Below are 20005 nucleotides of genomic sequence, written 5' to 3'. Positions count from 1 at the left end.
AAAGATAAGGAGTCACTGCCTGCACTTGGCAAGACTATTATGCTATTTACTACTGAGAAGTTAAGAGAAGTTAATGTCTTGACAACAGAAAATTTGGCTTTCAGGAAGAGTGGTCAAACAGCCATATAACTCACAGTGCTGATCTCATCAAGTTGCTTTGTCCATACAAATTTGATCAAGAACTCCCATTTTACTCAGACTCTTTCCTGAACCAGGCATCTTTTAGTCTTCTACAGCCTGTGCAAACCCTTTACCATGCATTCTAACTTCACACGTGTCAGACACCTGTATCTCCTTTGAAGTTCAATTGATGAATAGATATAATTCATGATCTCTGTGCTAACAACTGCCATCACCTCACAATAACCTGTGCAGTAACCTGCATATTCCAAAGTATCCTTCAGATTAATTAGTTGACACATTCTGTTCTTAAGTCTGAAAATTTTAATGGGTCTGAATTAACTGAACTCTAGCTCCATTTTCTGGAGGCAACATGACAGTGTATCATCAAAACTTATTACATACACGTGTATTCATAGCTCCACCTATGTTTATCAGTGAGGTGAGACAGGATAATCAGTGAGCAAGCCATGTGATGTAGAGGGGGGATGTACGGGGATTAAGACTTGAGGTGTTCAGTTCCAGCCATCAGCAGCACTTACACACTGACCAAAAAAAAAACTTCTTTAAACTGCTCAAATGACTGAAAACTGCAAGCAATGCAAAGGACCCAGACAAAAAGGAGGACAAAATATAAGGATGAAGAACAAAGCTAGGAAAAATGACAAAATAAGTAAACTTGCCTCTGCTGTTTTTTCTAATATCATTTCAAGTGAGACAACTCAGTTTCACACAGTCTGATGTTCTTTCAGCAGTATTCACAAAGGATATCCAGAAAGAACAGAGCAACATCAAGTCCGTCTTTAATGTCATAAACAGGTAACTAGTATGACAGCCATAAATTGCTGGGTTTTTTTGTTTTGTTGTTTTGTTTGTTCATTCTTTTATCCTCTCTCTTCTTGCTTTTGTTATTTGACTGGAGTTAGTATGTTAGCAAATGTGGAAACACAGTAACAGGAGAGCCATGTTCTTGTTATCTATTCAGCATATTGCAGATTAATCAAAACACAGTATTACCTGCAATTCTGTCATCCTTAATTAGCACCATCCTCCCTCCCCCCCAGCTACTTCAGGTTCTGTTTGTCTTTTTGTTTTTGTTTCCTTTTCTGTTTTCAGTTAAATTCCAGTCCACTTCCATCCGAAGTATTAAAAGTTTAACACCTTAGTACACACCTATTCTTTAATCTCTGCCAAATAAGGCAGGAGATGGTAGTGAGCAAAATTCCTGTGTTAGGATAAATAGAGAAGCTAAACTCACAACTTTTGCTTTCTGATTCTCATGGAGAAGAGACCAACACAACTAACTCAGAGTTAGGACAAGTCATGGTGCCTCATCATAGAGGGGGAAAAAAGTAAAATTTGCAAAGCCATGCTTAGGACCACCGTCTTCCTTATTTTGAAGACATTGGCTCAAATCAGGGCAAGACACACTAAAACATCTGATTTCTATGAAGAGAACCTCCTTCAAAAATTATTCCCTTACACTTTTCAGGATAATTATATGCCAATAACTGTATATGCCCTATAAACTAAAATGTAAAAGAAGAACATCACTCTTCGTCTTTTTTTTATTCTGGACAAGTTCTGATAAAATCTTTTCTGCACCTGTTGAAATTTTATCAGCCTCACAAGTCTTTCAGGAAATGGTCCCTTCCAACCTGTCTTGAATGATGAGCTTAGTTTCTGCTTCTGAAAACATGAAAGGATTAAAAACACTTTACCGCAGCTGCACATTTCCAACCAAAGAATAACTGCAGTGGATAATCATACAACAAATAACATTGTGTGCAAAAATTAGAATTCAAATCATAGCACTGCATGAATATTAGCACCTCTCCACAGTTTCAGTGTTAGGTATCCGAGTCTTTGTTAGCTGTTAAAAGTTTCTGCAAATGTTAAAATACACAGAGATAAAAAGGGGAAAAAAAACACACCACAGATTGTCTCACTAAGCCTAATGCTAATGGATAATTTGCCTGAGACACTGAGGCAACTCTAAAGGAAGTTTGATTATTCATAAAAGGTGGAATGGCATCAAAGAAGAAAGACTGTTTCACCACAGTGTATATTAAGGACTCATAGATAAAGCTCTCTCCAAGAGGCAGAATACATAGCTGAAATGTCCAGGACCTCAGCTGGTATCCATTTCACTTATACTGAAACATTCTGGCTGCTGAACTAACCAGCATGAGGAAGAGACAGGCACTTGCCAAATTTCTCCTTCCTGCTTTTGTATTCAATACTTGCAAATAGCAAACACTTCACAGATTGAATAGATAAACCATTTCACATGAAGTCTAGTTTCTTCATTTTTCTTTTAGCAAATAAATCCAAAAAGTTTTAAAATGCAGTTGAATTCAACCACCCTTAGAAAACAATGGTTCTCTATTATGCAGTCTGTTTGGCAGCTCGGTCACACCGGTGAATTCTAATCGTGAAGACAAATTTTAGCCAAATTTGACAGAGAAAACAGGTCTCAGAGACACTGAGTTCCCTCAGGTTTCACAGAAATCAGCTGCCGGGTAGAAGCAAGACATACAAATTAGCAGTTCCATTGTGGAAAAGGGAAACAGAACTTGGCGCTCATCCATTCCAAGCTGCAGCAATCAACTGGTCAATTGAAGCACTCACCCAGCTCCAAACCAGCCACAACACACGCTGGTGCTTGCCAAACGGAGAGGGACATGAGAGGAACCCAAATGTGTTCCGGGGTAAGACAGATCCCGAGAAGGAAAAGGAGGCATGAGAGTACAGAAGTGTGAGAGAGCACCAAGGACATTGCAGCAGACGGTCACCAGAGCCCAGGGGAAAGCTTACAATGCTGAGTTTAGTTTTAGGAGTGGAGGGCACAAGCCTTAAGACAACCACACTTTTCAGATTTCCATAGCTCTCAAAAGCTTGTTTTCAGCTTCTTTTTCATTTCCTCAACAGAGCCAAGTAATCACACGATGCTACAGCTCAAAACCAGACTACTTACTTTTTTAATGCAAGCTAAAGTTTATGCCCTAATATTCCAGTTAAGAAACAGTGAAATCAAGTGTGTGTCACAACATTTAGGAAGTAATATTAAGCTAAACAGTACAAAGTGAAATATAGTTCTGCATTCCATAGAAAAGTCTAATTCACAGCACACAATAGGGTCAGGACTCCAATGGATGCAGGCAGACAAGCAAGAACCAGCTGAGATAAGACACCTCAAGAAATAATCATATCTCAACTGAGAAGCAGTAACTGATGACACTCTTCATCTGCCAAGTAGTAAAACAGGCATACTGTCTTCACAGAGAGAGATGGCATGACAAAACTAAACCTTTTTATTCTGCACATTGAATGACATACGAACACGCCCACATCCAGCCACCAAGTCTCAAGAGAAGCCTGTGCAAGTCAAGCCCGACCTCTTGGAGCTGCAAACGACTGTTCACACTCTTATGCTCACTCCTCTACTTCTACTCCTCACCAGATCACTTCCTTTCAGGATCCTGCATCTTCTGTCTGCCCTTCTTTACCTGACAGTAAGAAAGCAGATCAAACATACAGAACACCTGTCTTTCGAAGATCAGCTACACAGAACAGGCTTCTTCACCATGAAAACAACTGACAGATTTAACATATCTATCATTGCAAGTGATGTTGAAGAGATAAAAATGGATTGGTTATTCCCTGTCTCTCAATTAGCAACTGGGAAATTCACCAAACATAGGAACAGGGTGCTTCATACATTATATGAAGTTGCTAGTCACTATTTTTTGGGGTTTCAGAAAACAACTGCACGGATACATGCAGAAGAAATTCATCAGAAGTCTATTTAATACAATAGAAAGAAAAGGTCCAGCTAAGGAAATTGCTGAAAAAAAAAACAATATGAAAGCTGGGGAAACATGCTGAGACATCATCTCTGCATATTTGTCACACTCTCAGGCTTCTTTGCAGACATCAGTTATTGAACTTGATTAGAGACACCGTACTGGGACAGAAACTTTGATCGACACAGCAAAGGACAGTGCAAGATCATCCACTGTAGAGACCAAGCACGGAAAGATGTGCATGGCAAATTGAATGATTTAGGACTCTTGGATCTATAGCAAAGTTAACTCAAAATTCCACTTCTATATAAAATGAAGAGATCCTTTACCTTCCATGTCAGACTCCAGTTCATAAAATTTGAGAAATAATTAGTTAAAATAGCAGTCAGACCAAAAAAGGCATATTAGTAACGGTTCATATTAGGTAGTTACTTTTTACATATATATCTATCACATTTTCTATAATCAAGTAGCACATTAGTTTTTCCCACCATCAGCATAGCTTATGCTAGCATAAGCAAGTCAAAATTATATCAACGTAATGACTTCATAGTTTAAAAGAGCCACAAAACTTTCCATCAAGAAAAACATAATGGAACTGATTTTCGTTTTATTTTCTTTTAGAATGCAGGGGATGACACACTAGTAAAAACTGAACCATGTAAGAAGCACCACCATAGCAGTTCCTTGGCCGAAAGGAGCATCACAGAGCTCAAAGGTAAGTGCTGAGCCATTCCCCTTGCAACCACTGAGGCTGGGAGATGGCTGGACAGAAAGCAGCTCTGGGGGTTCATGGTGGAGAACAACTTGAACTCAAATGAGTGTGTCCATACAGTGGTAAAAACTAACAACACGCTGGGCTGCATTAGCAAGACTGTAGCCAGCAAATCAAGTGACATGATTATTCCTCTTTTTAGTTAGCCCTGCTTTGAGCAAGGGATGGGACTAGGATCACCTATCCAGACGTTACCCAAGCTATTTTTTTTTTATGTTATTTTGAGTATCTCAAAGCAAAACCTGGCTTCTTTGTAACACATAAATACAAAAAAGATACTTTCTCAAAGGAACATTTTGTGCATTTTTCCAGTAAGGATACTTAAAAATTGGCCTATTGAGACTGGAATACAAAACATACAATATTCATACATAAGTATCAAAAGGCTATATTTCTAGTAGACCAATTTTGATCAATTTTCATCACGTAATTTAGCTTATCAACTGCACTCATGAAGGAGACTATTAATATTTCTCGACTCCAGCTTTATTAGCACACAGAAATGACACTGAATCACAAAACTACAAAATGAAACTTGGAAACAATATTAATTGGTATTTTGTTATTAAAGCATATCTTCCATATCAGTGTCAAAGACCTGGACTACTTCTACTTCAAGACACTTCATATTGATTTCAGAAATAATAGAAGCTTAACATCCCCAGTGTCTGCTGACTCACAAAGCAAGCTGCTAAGCAAATGCTTTCAATTTTATTTGAAATATTGAAACCAGAATTTTATCATCAACACAAAGTCCCCAAGAATATCTGCTGTAGTGGGTACTGTTCTTCGAGAATTGGTTCTAGTGTTCTAACTAAAAAACTTTTGAAGACACTCCATGCACATTCCTCCCTCCTACATATTCACATCCACCAAAAACAAACAAAAAAATAAGTTACAACTGCTCAGAAGACAAGGATGAGAGATGAGTACTCATTACTGAAACAAAGTAGCATATGTTATAACTGAAAATGCCAAGCGGAAAATAATTTCTTTTACAGCTGTGGTCATCAATGCTTAAAATACACACACCTCTATTACAGCAACATTGTTAGGTTCAGAACTGAAATGTAAACTAAGAAAACAGAACAGACAGTGAGTAATTAAATTATTAGAAAGACATTTCCTCTTCCATTCTCTCCTCCATTTCCATACTTAGAGAAAGCCACACCCTGGTAAAACCTTAGCAACATTGTCCAAGGAAACCTGTTTCCATCTTAAAAACCATGCAGTAGAGAATCTTTTTGCTAGGTGTCCAAGATCATAATGAGCATCAATCATGAATTTCTGTGATATGGGATTTCCTCCAGTTCAGCCAATCTTTCTGTTGTGGTTTAACCTCAGTCTGCAGCTAAGCACCACACAGCTACTCACTCATCTCCCAGTGGGACGGGGGACAGAACTGGAAGAGTGCGAAAATTCATGGGTTGAGATAAAGACAGTTTAATCAGTAAAGCAAAAGCTGCACACACAAGCAAAACAAAATAAGGAATTCATTCACTGCTTCCCATTGGCAGGTCAGAATTCAGCCATCTCTAGGACATCAGGGCTTCCTCACATGCAATGGTTACTTGGGAAGACAAAATGCCATAAAACCAAACATTCCCCCCTTCCTCCTTCTTCTCCCAGCTTCCTATGCTGAGCATAATGTCATACAGCATGGAATATCCCTTTTGTCACCTGGGGTCAGCTGTCCTGGCTGTGTTTTCTCCCAATTTCTTGCAGACCCCCCCGCCTCCTCACTGATGGGGTGGTACAAGAAACAGAAAGGATCTTGACTGGGTGTAAGCCCTGCTCAGCAATCAATAAAACATTCCTGTATTATCAACACTATTTTCACCAAAAACCCAAAACATAGCCCAATACTAGCTACTATTAAGAAAATTAACTCTACACCAGCCAAAACCAGCACAACTTCAAAAGGAAACACTGTAACAGATGCAAGAAAAGTTTCAGACCAATTTGATAGTGAGAAAAATCATCAGCCATTACAAAACAATAAACTAACAATTGTTATATACTTTATTTAATGACACAAAGACGGTTTGAAATCATTAAAAGTTAAAATTGTTTCTGAAGATGTAGAATATAAACAAATGCAAACTGGTTTAGCTTAAAATATTAAGTATACATATTAATGCATCCACTTTCTAACTACGAAAATCATAGTAATTAACAAACAAATTTGATATTATTTTGTATCAAAAATAGGTAAAACATTGCAGATAGCACTTGAGTGAAAAGTTGCAGAAGAATTTGGCAAGTACTTGCCAGAAGGCAGAACTCCAAGATGTTTCTCAGACAAGCTCAATAGCAACTTTCAATTCTATCAATAATTATGTTTATTACACAGATGTATACGTATGTTATATCTAAATTAACACAACTCCGAATAAGTTTTTAAAACCAAGACTCATGACTGTGCTCATTCAACCTTTCTTTTGAAACAAAAGCAGCTTGATGGATCATACTTTTTTTACATGTGTCCTCTCAGCACTCCTGAGCAGCTCAATACTTAAACACAAAATGTGCTTCGTTCAGAAAACACTATTCTGCAGTCAGAATCAGACCCCTAAAAATCAGCCACCTTCTCTATATCTCCTTCATTGACTTTTCCCTAGCCCAACTCTCCTCCAAATAACAGTTAAATGAAAACCTTAGCACTTGCAAGTACTTTTAATTATAACACAGAAAGTGTTCTAAGTTAAAAATACAATGCTTTATTAGTCTTACCATTCTAAAAGTAATTCAGAATTCAACATACCTGTTTTGTATTTAAAATTGTCTCAGATACAGCATCACACTTTAACAAATAAAAAAGTACATACTTGGAACCTCCTAGTAAACTTAACTGCCCTGATGCTCCCCACTCCCACTGTACAATGACCTTAACAGTAATTATGGTAACATCAACCAAAAGAAAGAAATTTAAATGTTCTTCCATAATAAATGGTAATTTCTGTTTTTATTGTTTTATTAAGGAATACTACATAACAAGATGATCTAGCTGTTGAAAATTTTCCCCATTCAATATACCACCATCAATATCAGAGCTAAGTAATTTCCTATCTTCATAGAATTGGAAAACAAAGTTATTAATGCACTTGGTAAAGGTCCTGGATAACATACACTTTTAGCCCATGTTTTATATGGTATATCCCAACTGTAAGTATTTAAATACTGCAATAACAGTGCACTGTATCTTACAACAGGAAAATAATAACAGACTGAAACTTCAGCAGATTGAAAAAAGAATGTTAACATGAGCCTCTACAACTACTTAATAGAAAAGATTTAGTGATAAGTACACACACTGTTATCCTGCAGTAATAGCTGAGATGCAAAAATGTCAAGCTTTTCCAGGTAATACACAGAGATGTGCCCAAGATAACCTCACTAACTCCCAACTTTGATAAGATAAGCTTGTAGCAAGTGGCACTGCTGTAATACAGCAGATGCTAGAAACAGCCCCTGCAGTCAAAAAGCACTGGACAACAGCTCTTGCATTCTTTGCTCCTCGTGAAGATTTGTTACTCCACAATTCATAACAAGCCACAACAATTCAACATACAACAGCGACAACAATGAGGGTTTTCTTTCCTCCCCTCATGAAATTCTTTTTTTTTTTTTTCTGCTCATATACAAGTTGTGAATACTGTTTCTCACCCAACATTTCCCCAAGAAAAGATTGGCAACCACCCTAAACCGTTTAACTGAACACAAATACTCTAAGGCTGGGGCCATGCCAAAGACACAGCTGCCACGTCACTTAGAGTATCTTGAAGCTGTCTGAACACACATGGCTTTTCTTCCTCTGGCTTTCCTCAACAGTTCTGTTTCAGACAAGACACAGCACAAGTAGCTCCTAGCCATTCCTGGAGCACTATGAGACAAATGACAGGAAAGAAAAAGCCAGCCTTGACCACGCTCCCCAGACAGCACTCTCTGACAAAGAAGCAATTTCAGCAGTCTGTTCTCTAACTCAAAGTCTTCACTTGCTGTCAGTCAATGCCATCACTCCTGTTTGTAATACCTACATTTTTCAAAGTGGAGAGCTCAAAAGGATGCCAATGCAAGAACACCCATCATGCTTTAAATACCACTGCTACAAACATTATTTAAAACAGTAACTTTCTTTTTCCTCAAATGTGCAAAGTAGCTCTCTCAAAGGTTGTACATCAGTCCTAGAGCTGTCCAGTCTTCTTAAATTCTCACACCTCACAATTATGTGTTACATTAAGTACATAAAATGTGATTAAAAACATGTATATGTGATTCATCCCCCAGAAAGCCTTTCCTTCTTTCTGTCAGCTGTATTAGAATTATAGTTATTGGAATTAAATGTCTTCCTTTTGCTCTAAAGAAGTAGAAAATGCACTAGTCCTGAAACTATGAACAATATGCACAGTTTGGAGAATCAGTCTTAAATTTATTATATTCTTATGACCATCACAGACTAAGCAACCTATATAAAAAAAAAAAAAAAAGAAACAATGTATTAGATAGCTAAAACCCAATGTTTCTAAGAGTAATTCTATCTAGTTAAAGCTTCAAGATAGCTTCATACTTCTACATATTCCTACATGTATCACTTACATTAAGCTGTATTTTATCTAACAGTAACATTTAAGTAAAATATGCACATGCCAAAACCCACTGAATATATCAGTTTGTTACCAGTACCAGTGACAATAGTATCTCACTCTTCCTTTGGGTAGTCCATTTGGCTTTGTTGGAAAAAGCAAATAATAACCAAGCATGCTGCTATTCCATCCTGCCCAAATGTTTCTCTCAAATATCTACCAAAAATCACATTTTTACATGTTCTTCCTACAATACACTTAGAAGAAAAATTTGTGGGATGGAACAGGAAAATTAGCCCAAAGTGGTCAATAGCAACTGTGTAACAAGCTCCACCCATTCAACATGGTAAACTAACTGATATCATCACCTGAACAACAGACAAACTCAAAAAATATGAAACTCAGCAGACCTCTCTCATCTCACAGATAATGTGCACTGTTCAATATCGGGTCAGTCAAATAGCCTGGTGACAAAACGAGGCAAAAAGAAGGAATCTACTGCATCGCTAAGTCAAACACATTAAGCAACACTTGTCCTAATGAAGTACTTGCATCTCAAAAAGGCGCCAAAGCCTATGAATTATAAGCAAATACGTTCTGAAACAAGACTCAGTACATTCAAAATCTCCAAGGTCTCCAAAAAGGAGACTAGCTATGGAAAGACTACACACTCCTACAAAAATCATTGATTGGAGAGAATCAAACTGAGAAACAATATAACAAGAGAAGTCAGGCCACTGAAAAGCTGGGTGTTAAAAAAAGGTCTGTAACAATTTAAAGGTTTTAATGCTTCAGCTTTAGATGTGTTGCAAGTAGACTAAGCTTTTTTCCTTTCAGACATGATTAATCCCCTATGTCCTTCAATCTCCTTATTTTAGCTATCCTTCTTTGCACCCTTTCAACTATTAATTATAGCCCTAAATCAGTTTCTTGTAAAAGTTAGGATGATGCCATCTGATTCCACTAATTTCTTACCATCTAGCATCTTCTTTAAAATAAATAGTACCTGTATTACTTTCCTGAGATTGTTTCCCTTAACAGAAGGTAAAACACTGGACCTTTTCTGCTCCTCTAGAGTGAAAATGACATAAAGAATCGCAGGTTCTAACTACCCATCATTCATGATCCAGCAAGAATACAAAAGGATCAGATCAGCCAGTAAGGCACACAACTGAGCAAGCAAAAAATGCAGCCATGCATCTTTTTGCTTTGTACTGGCACTTTGAGATTTCATGGTACCAACCCATCTCCCCAAATAACATTCATCACAAAAGCAGTCTCAAGAACTACTTTGCCAAATTCCTGCTACACTTCTCAAAAGCTGTGTTAGATCCCTCCCTGTGAGCACCTCCCTGGGTTTCCAGGCATGTACCTGCTTTTGCTTTAGATTGGTTCACATCACATGACCAGCCATAAAAAGAACAAGCTTGAACAGACCAATTTTAAATCTAAAGTTATCCAGTATGCAGTGCATTACTTCCTGAAACACCTAAAATTCAGTTTAAAATAGTCCGGTATACACCAACTATATCGTTTTCACTTATGAAGTATATTAAACCAGAATGACATCAATATACAGGTTTTCTCATGGATTGCTAAGTACCACTCTTTTGTTTCCAAACAACTAGTACAATTCCAATTCCTCTTAAACTCTGGAAATTTTCACAGTTGGAACATTGTCTACATAATCTTGAAAATATGTAAAGTTTTAGACTATGTATTTTTTCCACAGACTTCCTGTAGGCATTTCCATGCAATTAATTCCCAAGTTCTGCAAAGATCTAGGACACTGAAGAGGTCCTGGCTTTTTATATTCTCTTGTGAAATACCACCTGGGAGACTTCCAAACAAAAAAGTGTTGTACCTCAGTGAGAGGTGCCTGTAAACTAAAAGAAGAGAGATTCAGGCTCGACATAAGGAAGAATTTTTCATTTACAATGAGGATGGTGAAACACAGGTCACCCAGAGAGGTGGTAGATGCCTCATCCCTGGAGACATCCAAGGCCAGGCTGGATGGAGCTCTGAGCAACCTGATCTAGTTGAGGATGTTCCTGCTCATTGCAGCGGGGTTGGACTAGATGACTTTCGAAAGTCCCTTCCAACACAAACTATTCCACAAATCACTGTTTACATAAGAAGGATGTATTCTGCTGTCCTTCTGGACTGCACTTTCAGTAAGAAAAGTGGATTCAATAACTCACGTTCCATTAAGGTCTATATTTTAATTGGAGCACTGGCAAATTGGTTCCAAAATTCATGAATTTAACTATAATAATTAAAAAGGTAATTCTCCCTGCCCTTCTGCCTTACTCCTCATAAGTGTCTGGTAATTAAATTAAAAGTTAACACAGAACTTTTGTTCCAAGACAGATTATTTTTTCACTGCAACATAATACTGACACACCTTATCTCCAAGTCAGAGCCAGTATCCAATTCCGAGGCACAGTGTAGTGCGTAATGAAAAGAACCATCCTCAAAAAACGCATACTTTAGAAGACAGCTGCAAGGGCATGTCTTCAGAGAAACTACAATTCTGCACACAAACTCCAGAGGTCTTTTAACCATTTTCACAAAATGCCACCATCAAAAAAAAAAAGAAAACAAACACCACACCTCCGCAATTAGCTACCACTGTTCCATTTAGTAGGTAAAGTAACTTCAAATTTCCATACATTTTAACAATGGATTACTTTCTTACAACACCTATTTGGAAAAAAAATATATATTATTACTATACCATATTAACCACATCACATTCCTGCTTTACTTGAAAAATAACTTCACTTTGTATCCAGAATTATAAAAAATAAAAATTGCAGAAATTCACATAAACAAGTGTCTACATGATCCGTTCTTACCTTTACATATTTACAAAACTTACAGTAAAACTCAATCAGTACAGGTAGTATCTTACAAGCTAGCAGATTTGCAACTATGGAAGAACAACGGTTTCTTAATTGGTTTGAAGCACCAATACTTCCACAGTTTAAGTGGGGACAGATTTTAACATTAAAAACTCAGCTTCATTTTTGTACTAAAAAATGACAGCAACAGTGATAATTAATTTGGTACAGAACATGATTTAATCACCAGCGTAGTAAAGCACAGCCAGAACCATATTACATTAAATACCGCTGAAGGCTTACTCATACATGTGTTAAATAACTTCAAAAATCTACTATTAATATGAGAAAAGTCATAAGCATAAGAGCAACAGCAAAACAGCTAAAAGCACGGACACCTAGGTTATGTTTTTTTAAGTGCATGAACACTTAGCTAAACAAGATTTCTGATTCATTATTTATTTTTCCACTCCACCTCATGCTCCTCAAAAGTATATGCATTCATTTTGTCATCTTTCATACCACCTTCCCAATGCAACTAGGTCAAGGTACAACTCCAATGCACCTGATAATGAGCCCACTATTTGCCCAAGCATCTTTCAGTCTCTGTCTTTGGCTCACACCCTGCAATACTGCAAAAATAGCAAGTGTTTTTAGCCATTTGAGAGTATTTGCCCCCAAGGAGAGAGACAAACACTGCACAATGACAGATTTTTTCAGAGGCACCTCCTATTTGTACCGCCAAAACCTGAAAGCCATTTACCAATGGCAATCATTTAACTAAGTAGTAAAATAACTAAGAATTGAAAACTGTGTGATAAAATTTTTAACAAGCAATAGAAAGCAAGAAAAGAAAACCATGAAAACAAAAATAGCTTTCAATAAAAGTATTCTCCTTTACAAAGGGGAATAATTATAGGCGGGGGGAGGTGAGTTTCAAGTTACAGTCAAAACATCCTTTTAAATAAACTAATGTCATGAAAAGTAGCATAAATAGTCATGATTCAGTTCACTAACAGGCAGAATCACAGGATTCTGAGATCCAGAACCACTTAGAACAGCATTTTTGAAAGATACAGTACATTTACCAAAGAAGCAGGCCTAAAGACACTAATTTTCTCAATTTAGTTAGTATTAGCAAAAAGTAACACTGCAAAAGCTAGGTTAACAAAGTATAAGCAGCTGGTCAAAAACATTGCATTTAGTTTTGGTGAGGCCTCATCTTGGATACTGTGTGAAGTTCTGGGCCCCACAATTTAAGAAGGATGTGAAGGTCCTTGAATGTACCCAGAGAAGGAAGGCAACAAAGCTGGTGAAAGGGCTAGCAGGAATGTCCTGTGAGGAGCAACCCAGGACTTTGGGTTTGCCTAGTTTGGAGAAGAGGTGGCTGTGGGACCCTCATTACTCTCTACAGCTTCCTGAGGAGGGGAAGTGGAGGGGGAGGTGCTGATCTCTTCTCCCTGGTATCCAGTGATAGGATACATGGGAATGGTTCAAAGTCGTGTTGAGGGGGTTTAGACTGGACATTAGGAAGCATTTATTTACAAAGAGGGCGGTCAAACACCTGAACAGGCTTCATAGAGACGTGGCTGATGCCCTAAGTCTGTCAGTGTTTAAGAGGCATTCGGACAATGTCCTTAGTAATATGCTTAACTTGTTCAGCCCTGAGTTGATCAGGCAGTTGGAGTATAGCTGTAGGTCCCTTCCAGCTGAAATAACCTATTCTGTTCTAAACAATGTGACATCCATTTTAATATTTTATGACTTAGCCATACATAAAATAACAATCCAGAAGAAGGACTAAGATAGCCAGCTGAACAGAAATATCCCTAAAATGCCACTAGAAATAACTACGCTTCTTGCAATTTGAGCAACTTTTCTCAATTCCAACCAAAATCAGTTGCTTTGTGTTTTGCTAGTTAGTACTGAGCTTTTGTTTTGGTGAAAGACTGGTAAGTAGTTAAGGAAAAAAAGACTAAAAAAAGCAAACAACAAAAATCAACTTCTAGTCTAAACACCTCTAGGCTACCAAGTGAGATGCAGAGTTTGCATAACTCATTCAGAGACGTTGTTCCAAAACAGATGTGGTGTGCCCAACGACTAGGACCGACTAGAAAGCACAAATACCCGGGTTCAAGACTCACAGGAGCATTTACTCTACTTTAACTCCACTTTTTGCATCTTATCTTCCTTGCCGAAAGGCTGTGCAGTGTAACGAAGAACAACAAAACTATCGGCAAGCTCCAGGCCACCTGGCATTTGCTACCGCTGACACCCAGCCGAGACAGGCCTCGGGAAAAGGCAGCCAGGAGCAGCGGGCAGGCCGCACCTCAGCCTCGACGGCCCCGGGGAGGCTCACGGCCCCGGCGGCAGCCGCTTTGCCCCGGGCAGCGCAGCCCGGGGAGCGCCCCTCACCGCAGGGCCACCAAGGGGGGCCGACAGCTGCTCGCCCACGACGAGCACAAGCCGCTCCAGCGACAGGCCCCAAATGCACAGGGGGGGCGGCACCCCCTTCCCGCGGGCACCGCGACGGGCTCCAAGACGGAGCTCGGGCAGGGGTGTCCCCTCAGCGTTAAGAGCTTCAAAAAGGGGAGAACCCCCTAAACCCCACACTGCTGCTCGGGGCTACCCGCCAAAATGCACCTGCCCCCGGCCCGCTCCCGCAGGGGTGGCGGGCAGCCTCCGGCGAGGCCTGGCGGCCCAGCCCCGGCGGCGGGACAGGCCACGGTGCAGCCGAGGACGCCCCCACTTACCAGCCCGACTCGGAGAGCGCCGCCCTCGTCCTGTCGGCCATGGCGCCTCCTGCCGCCGCTCACCCACAGAACTTGGGGCCACCGGGGCGGGGCGGCGGGGCCGGGGCGGCCGGGCGCTGCGGGGAGCTCCGGCGCTCGGAGGAGGGACGCGAGGCCCGCTCGTTCCCCCGCCCCTCGGCCCTCTCTGGGCGCACAGCCCGGCCAGCACTTCGGCGGGGGAGGGAGGGGAGGGGAAAGGAACTAAGCCGAGGGAAGGAAGGGGCGGAGGCGGCGCAGGGAGAGACGAACAAAGCCCGCGACCAGCTGCTACGGGGATGAGGGAGGCGGTGGGGGAGGGCGTCCCGCCGCCTGACTGGAAGCTGCTGCCGCCATGGCGGAGAAGGGAAGGAGTGAGGGCAAAGGAGGAGGCGCCGCGAGGCTGGGAGGTGGCGGAGCGCGGGCACTGCTTGGCCGGCTGCTTGCGGGCCCCGGGCTCCCCCAGGCCTGCCCCGCTGCGGAGGGTCTCACACGGTGTTCTAGGGGGTCTCTGCCTCTTTGTAGTAGCGTGAAGAGATGAGGAGGAGCGGCAGGCGCCCACCTCTTCTCTTGTAGTGACCAATGACACAAGCCGAGGGAATGGCAGGAAGATGTGCCGGGGAGGTTTAGGTTGGAGATTAGGAAAAGGTTCTTCACCCAGAGGGAGGTGGAGCACTGGAACAGGCTCCCCAGGGAGGTGTCACAGCCCCAAGCCTGAGTGTTCAAGAAGAGACTGGACAACACCCTCAGACACATGGTGTGAACTGTGGGGCTGCCATATGCAGGGGTGGGAGTTGGACTTGATGATCCTTGTGGGTCCCTTCCAACTTGGGACATTCTATGATTTGAAATGCATTTGATCAATAAATGATGCTGAGGTAACAATATTGTGTAGGAAAAAGTCTCCTCTGTACCCTCAAAACACCTATTGCGGATGAGAAGGGGGGCTTTTAACAATTAGAGTGACAAGACATAAAAGGATGTTCCTGTGTTTCTTTAGCATCTTTATTATTATTTTTTTTTAATGCTTTTCTCTAAAATGCTGAGCACTGACATGAACATTGGGTTTGTGATCTGCCTTTTAAATAGGAATTAGGAGTGGCACTGTGTTGTTATTGCTGTTGTAGGTGCCTGGTTACCTCGGGTGTCAGTCATGGACAGCGGGAGTGCTGTCTGGAGTGCTGACCTCCCACTTCATCCGTGCTGCTGCAGGCACAGAAACTGCCAGAAGTGTAACGTGAGCGGGTCATGAGTTAAGTAAATGCTTACCTGAGCCTTGGTGCTCGGGTTTTCTGCCTGCAGGTGAGGGCAGCTGCCTTCCAGAAAACACTGACAGTTCACATTTGTCAGGTCTGGCTACTTCTGTAATCCATTGGTGCCAAATGTTAATTCTCTTTTACTGCACCAAGCTTTCAAAACTTAGCTACCCACTATGTTTGTCTATTAAAGATGCACTTTTCTTCATGGGTCATTGTCATCATTGGGATGTTTCAGTTTTCATGCAGCATCTTCAAAACAGCTTCTTGTTGGTTTTTGGTTTTTTGTGTTTTGATCCACCTGGACACCTCTCTTTGCTATACTGAGTGGAAATTGCTCAAAAGTTTTACACACAACAACCTGTGACTTCTGCTGTGCTGGCTGGCAGTATTCACCTTTTTTTTTTCTTTTCCTGTTCATTTATTGCATTCTCTTCCATATCATATGTTTTATATATTCTAGGATAAAGGTTTTGTCACCAGTGCATATGGTGTCATGCGTGGCTGCTGTTTTTCAACAAGTTACACATCTTGTTTTAAATTGGTAATTATAAAATGTTTGATATAGAAAAAGGAAACAAAACCTATATTGTTTAGATTAATCTGAGCAATCTTGTATGTTACACGTATAATAACCTTTGAAGCTTTTCTTATCTGGAGTCTTAACAGAAATAATATACTCTAGCTCTAAAATAATACATTTCCACTTAAAATAGAAAACTGATATGTGTGATCTCTGCTAGCAAAATCCAAAAACAAGTATCACGCTCAGGGAAGTTTTAATCCTTGTGCTGGTCAATTAAAAATAATAGCAGAGAAAGTGCAAACCCACATTTTTAACTGGGAAAGTGCAAACCCACATTTTTTATGCAAGCTCATAGAGGGCAATTGCCAGAGTCATCTACACGGAGTTCAGAAAACTGAGCCAGCCCAGCCAGCCATATAGTTCATAGACTGAAAAACCATATCACTTGTTTGGGCTTTCAGAGGTTGTGCAATCCCTTATCATCACAAGACTCCAGATATATATGAGCTCCCAAAAGAATAATGTCAAGGAGAACTAACCTAAGAGCCCTGGAAGAGATTTACTGTATGTCTGTACCAAAGAAGCTCTTAAGTTACTGCTGAGGAAGACCCTGAGGTAAAGCAGAAGAGCCACGCTGAAGTGTTAGTGGCCGAGTCACACCCTTGTTACACAATGAACAACCGTAGCAACTGCTGACGTGGAAAAGCACCAGCAGATAGGTGGAAGTGAAGTGCCAGTTCAGACACTTATACAAAAGAAATGGGCATAAAAGCACTTTGCACTAGCAGTCTGGCCTGGTTGCACATTAGATTATCAATAAAAGGTTGTAAACGTTATTGTAACTCAAAAAGAGGTACCCGTGGAGCCAATTAGTAAGGGATAGAATATGACCTAGGAGAAGATAATGAGAATTACGGGCTTTATGCATTACCTCATGTTAGCTTAAGACTAGAGCTTTTTGCTCACTTAAATCTTAATTGAAAACACCAGGCAATTATACCAACAATTTACATCAGGATATGACTAGCTGTTGCACCTCTTGGCACAAAACACCATCTATAAAGAAAATGTAGTATCCAGCGCTATCCTTCTTAAAGGTCTGTAAGCATCTGTTCTAACAAATTCATTATGTGCAACCTGATATATATGTATACACACACATACACATCCTTTTGTACATGAGAAGTCCCCATTAGTACTTGTTTATCTACTCGCTGATGGCTCTGTCTGATCTTTGCTCTTTCTAGTTGCTGTTAGCTGTGCTGCAGTGAGGTAAATAATTAGCACCACCGTGAAACAGAAGGTGATACAATGCCAGCAGAAGAAAACTACAAATTAGAGGGATAGGACCCTCTGTGCCAACTGTTCACAGTAAAGCATTCTTAGAGCACATCTCCATATCCATCACCTTTAGAATAAATGACATTGCTGAATGTAATGAGCATCAGAGTACTTGGGGTTAGACTCCAGCACACCTATAAGGGGCTCCGTGCCTCCATAACTTCCTCTGAAAAATGCATGTTACTCAAGATGAATCAGTACATCACTGCTTACAGAATTCACATGGACTCCTGTCCAAACCATAGTCGAGTTTGATATACTTCACTGAAGTTGAAAGCCTCGTTCTAATTTCTCTTCCCAAGCATCTGTTTCAAAGTGTTAGCCATGGAAAAGTGTGGGGTTAAAAACAAGGTCTGTGGGGAACAACTAACACTACTAAGCTTCAAATATAGCTTCAGAATAATTTGTGATACAGAATCACTTTTGGTAACACCTTTGAAAGATGTCAATACCAGCCAAAAAAAAAAAAGAGTAATTCTTAGTCATTGCAATGGTTTGCACAGATGCACCTCCATGCATGATTGGTTGACAGTCCTGTTTAAAAATTCTACATGCGTAAATCGGCCATGCTAGATTTTAAAAAATGCCTCAAGCAATTATTCTACAAATGACACAGAGAAGTCTCATGGAGCAGGAACGGCTGGCTGTATCTCGAGGGACAGCAAGCCAGAAGTGGGGTGCAGCAACACAGCAGGCAGGAACAGTAACCTCACCACAAGAAGCCAGGATGCGGAGTGACAAGTCCAGGTGAGAACTGAGGCCAGAGACAGTGGCCAGGGTCAAACACAACCTGGTGACCACTCAGCACAGCCCTTGGGACAAGTCAGGTCTGAGCACAGCCAGGAAACCAGGTCTGAGTCCAGGTCAGAATGGAGGAGGTAGAAGCTCATACACAGACGTAACTGTGATGTAGCCCAGGCAGGGGCTGGCACTATGGCCACTGTTTGAATATTGCTTCCATGGGAAAGGAGAGGCAGGGCCTCACTTTTATCTTCTTCACAACAAAACTGACTGTGCACTTGGCCAGCTAAGCTCACTGACATAGCTGACCTCCTAGAAGCAGGATGAGAACAAGACACTTCTGCTGGTTTATGAATGTGTGAACAGGTCTGATGAGCAACATACTCATTTATTCACAATTTATCTCTGAAGATGAGTTTCTCAGTGTTTTAAGCAGAAACAGGTCTCTGAATCATCCAAAATCAGGGCATGAGGTTTAACAGCTTGCTCTGGTACATCTTGTACAAGGGATTTCAGCTTTTAAGGAAAACTGAAGGATTATCTGTATTGATCTTCTCCTTCAAAGAAATAAAATTTATCTAGTACTTTATATCTTCCAGGTGCTATGCATGAAACTATTTGCATTTTAAAAAGATCTTCCTAAAACAGTATGATTGTTTCATTAAGTTTTAGTTCTATTTAATTTACATTTTAGGTATTATATATGTTCAAGGTATGGCATAGCTATTTAAAAAGGTAGAGGGGGTAAATGGAGAAAGATTGCTTAATATGTCATCTTAAGCATGCTAACTGCAAGTATGCAACTATGTCAAATAATATAGCTGAAGACCAAGATAAGAAGTAAGGACCCCTCATCTGTGCTATGCGGTACAACTAGTTTTTCTATTACATTCAGATTATTAACCGACAAAATTTAAAGTATTACTACTTAATGCTCTGTGACTATCACTTTGCTTACATCTCTTGTATTTATCTGCTTTATTCATTCAAAATGCAAGAGGCTGAGAGCAGAAGTTGAATTTAGGGGCAGCAAGTAGCTCCTGTTGTTTGTTTTAGGAAAGAATAACTAGATCCTGTGATGTCTTCACAAAATCCACAACTTGTACACTGTGTCATCCAGTGATTGAGGGAGGTAGCCCCTCCCATGGAGTACCAGGTGATGACAGCCACATAAATATGAGCCTAAAATGCAGTTCTTGACTGTTGCCTGTGGGTCCTGGGACAACTGAATCTACAGCAAAGAGGT

General features: G+C 40.4%; 1 protein-coding gene across 3 annotated transcripts in view; it reads right to left on the bottom strand.

Moving 5' to 3' along the window:
• The window catches only part of TDRD3 (tudor domain containing 3), a 99735-nt gene extending 84611 nt beyond the window's left edge, over positions 1-15124 (bottom strand). The window contains exon 1 of one of the 3 annotated variants that reach the window (XM_065055227.1): positions 14881-15124. In XM_065055227.1, the coding sequence (XP_064911299.1) occupies positions 14881-14921 (41 nt within the window). In that variant the 5' untranslated portion in view covers positions 14922-15124. The remainder of the gene's footprint in view (positions 1-14880) is intronic. The other 2 variants (XM_065055239.1, XM_065055231.1) reach the window with 2 other exon arrangements.
• Between the last annotated feature and the right edge of the window lie 4881 nt (positions 15125-20005).

The sequence above is a fragment of the Columba livia genome, chromosome 1, assembly GCF_036013475.1.
Source record: "Columba livia isolate bColLiv1 breed racing homer chromosome 1, bColLiv1.pat.W.v2, whole genome shotgun sequence".
NCBI lineage: Eukaryota > Metazoa > Chordata > Aves > Columbiformes > Columbidae > Columba > Columba livia.
This window is presented reverse-complemented; position numbering and strand designations above follow the sequence as displayed.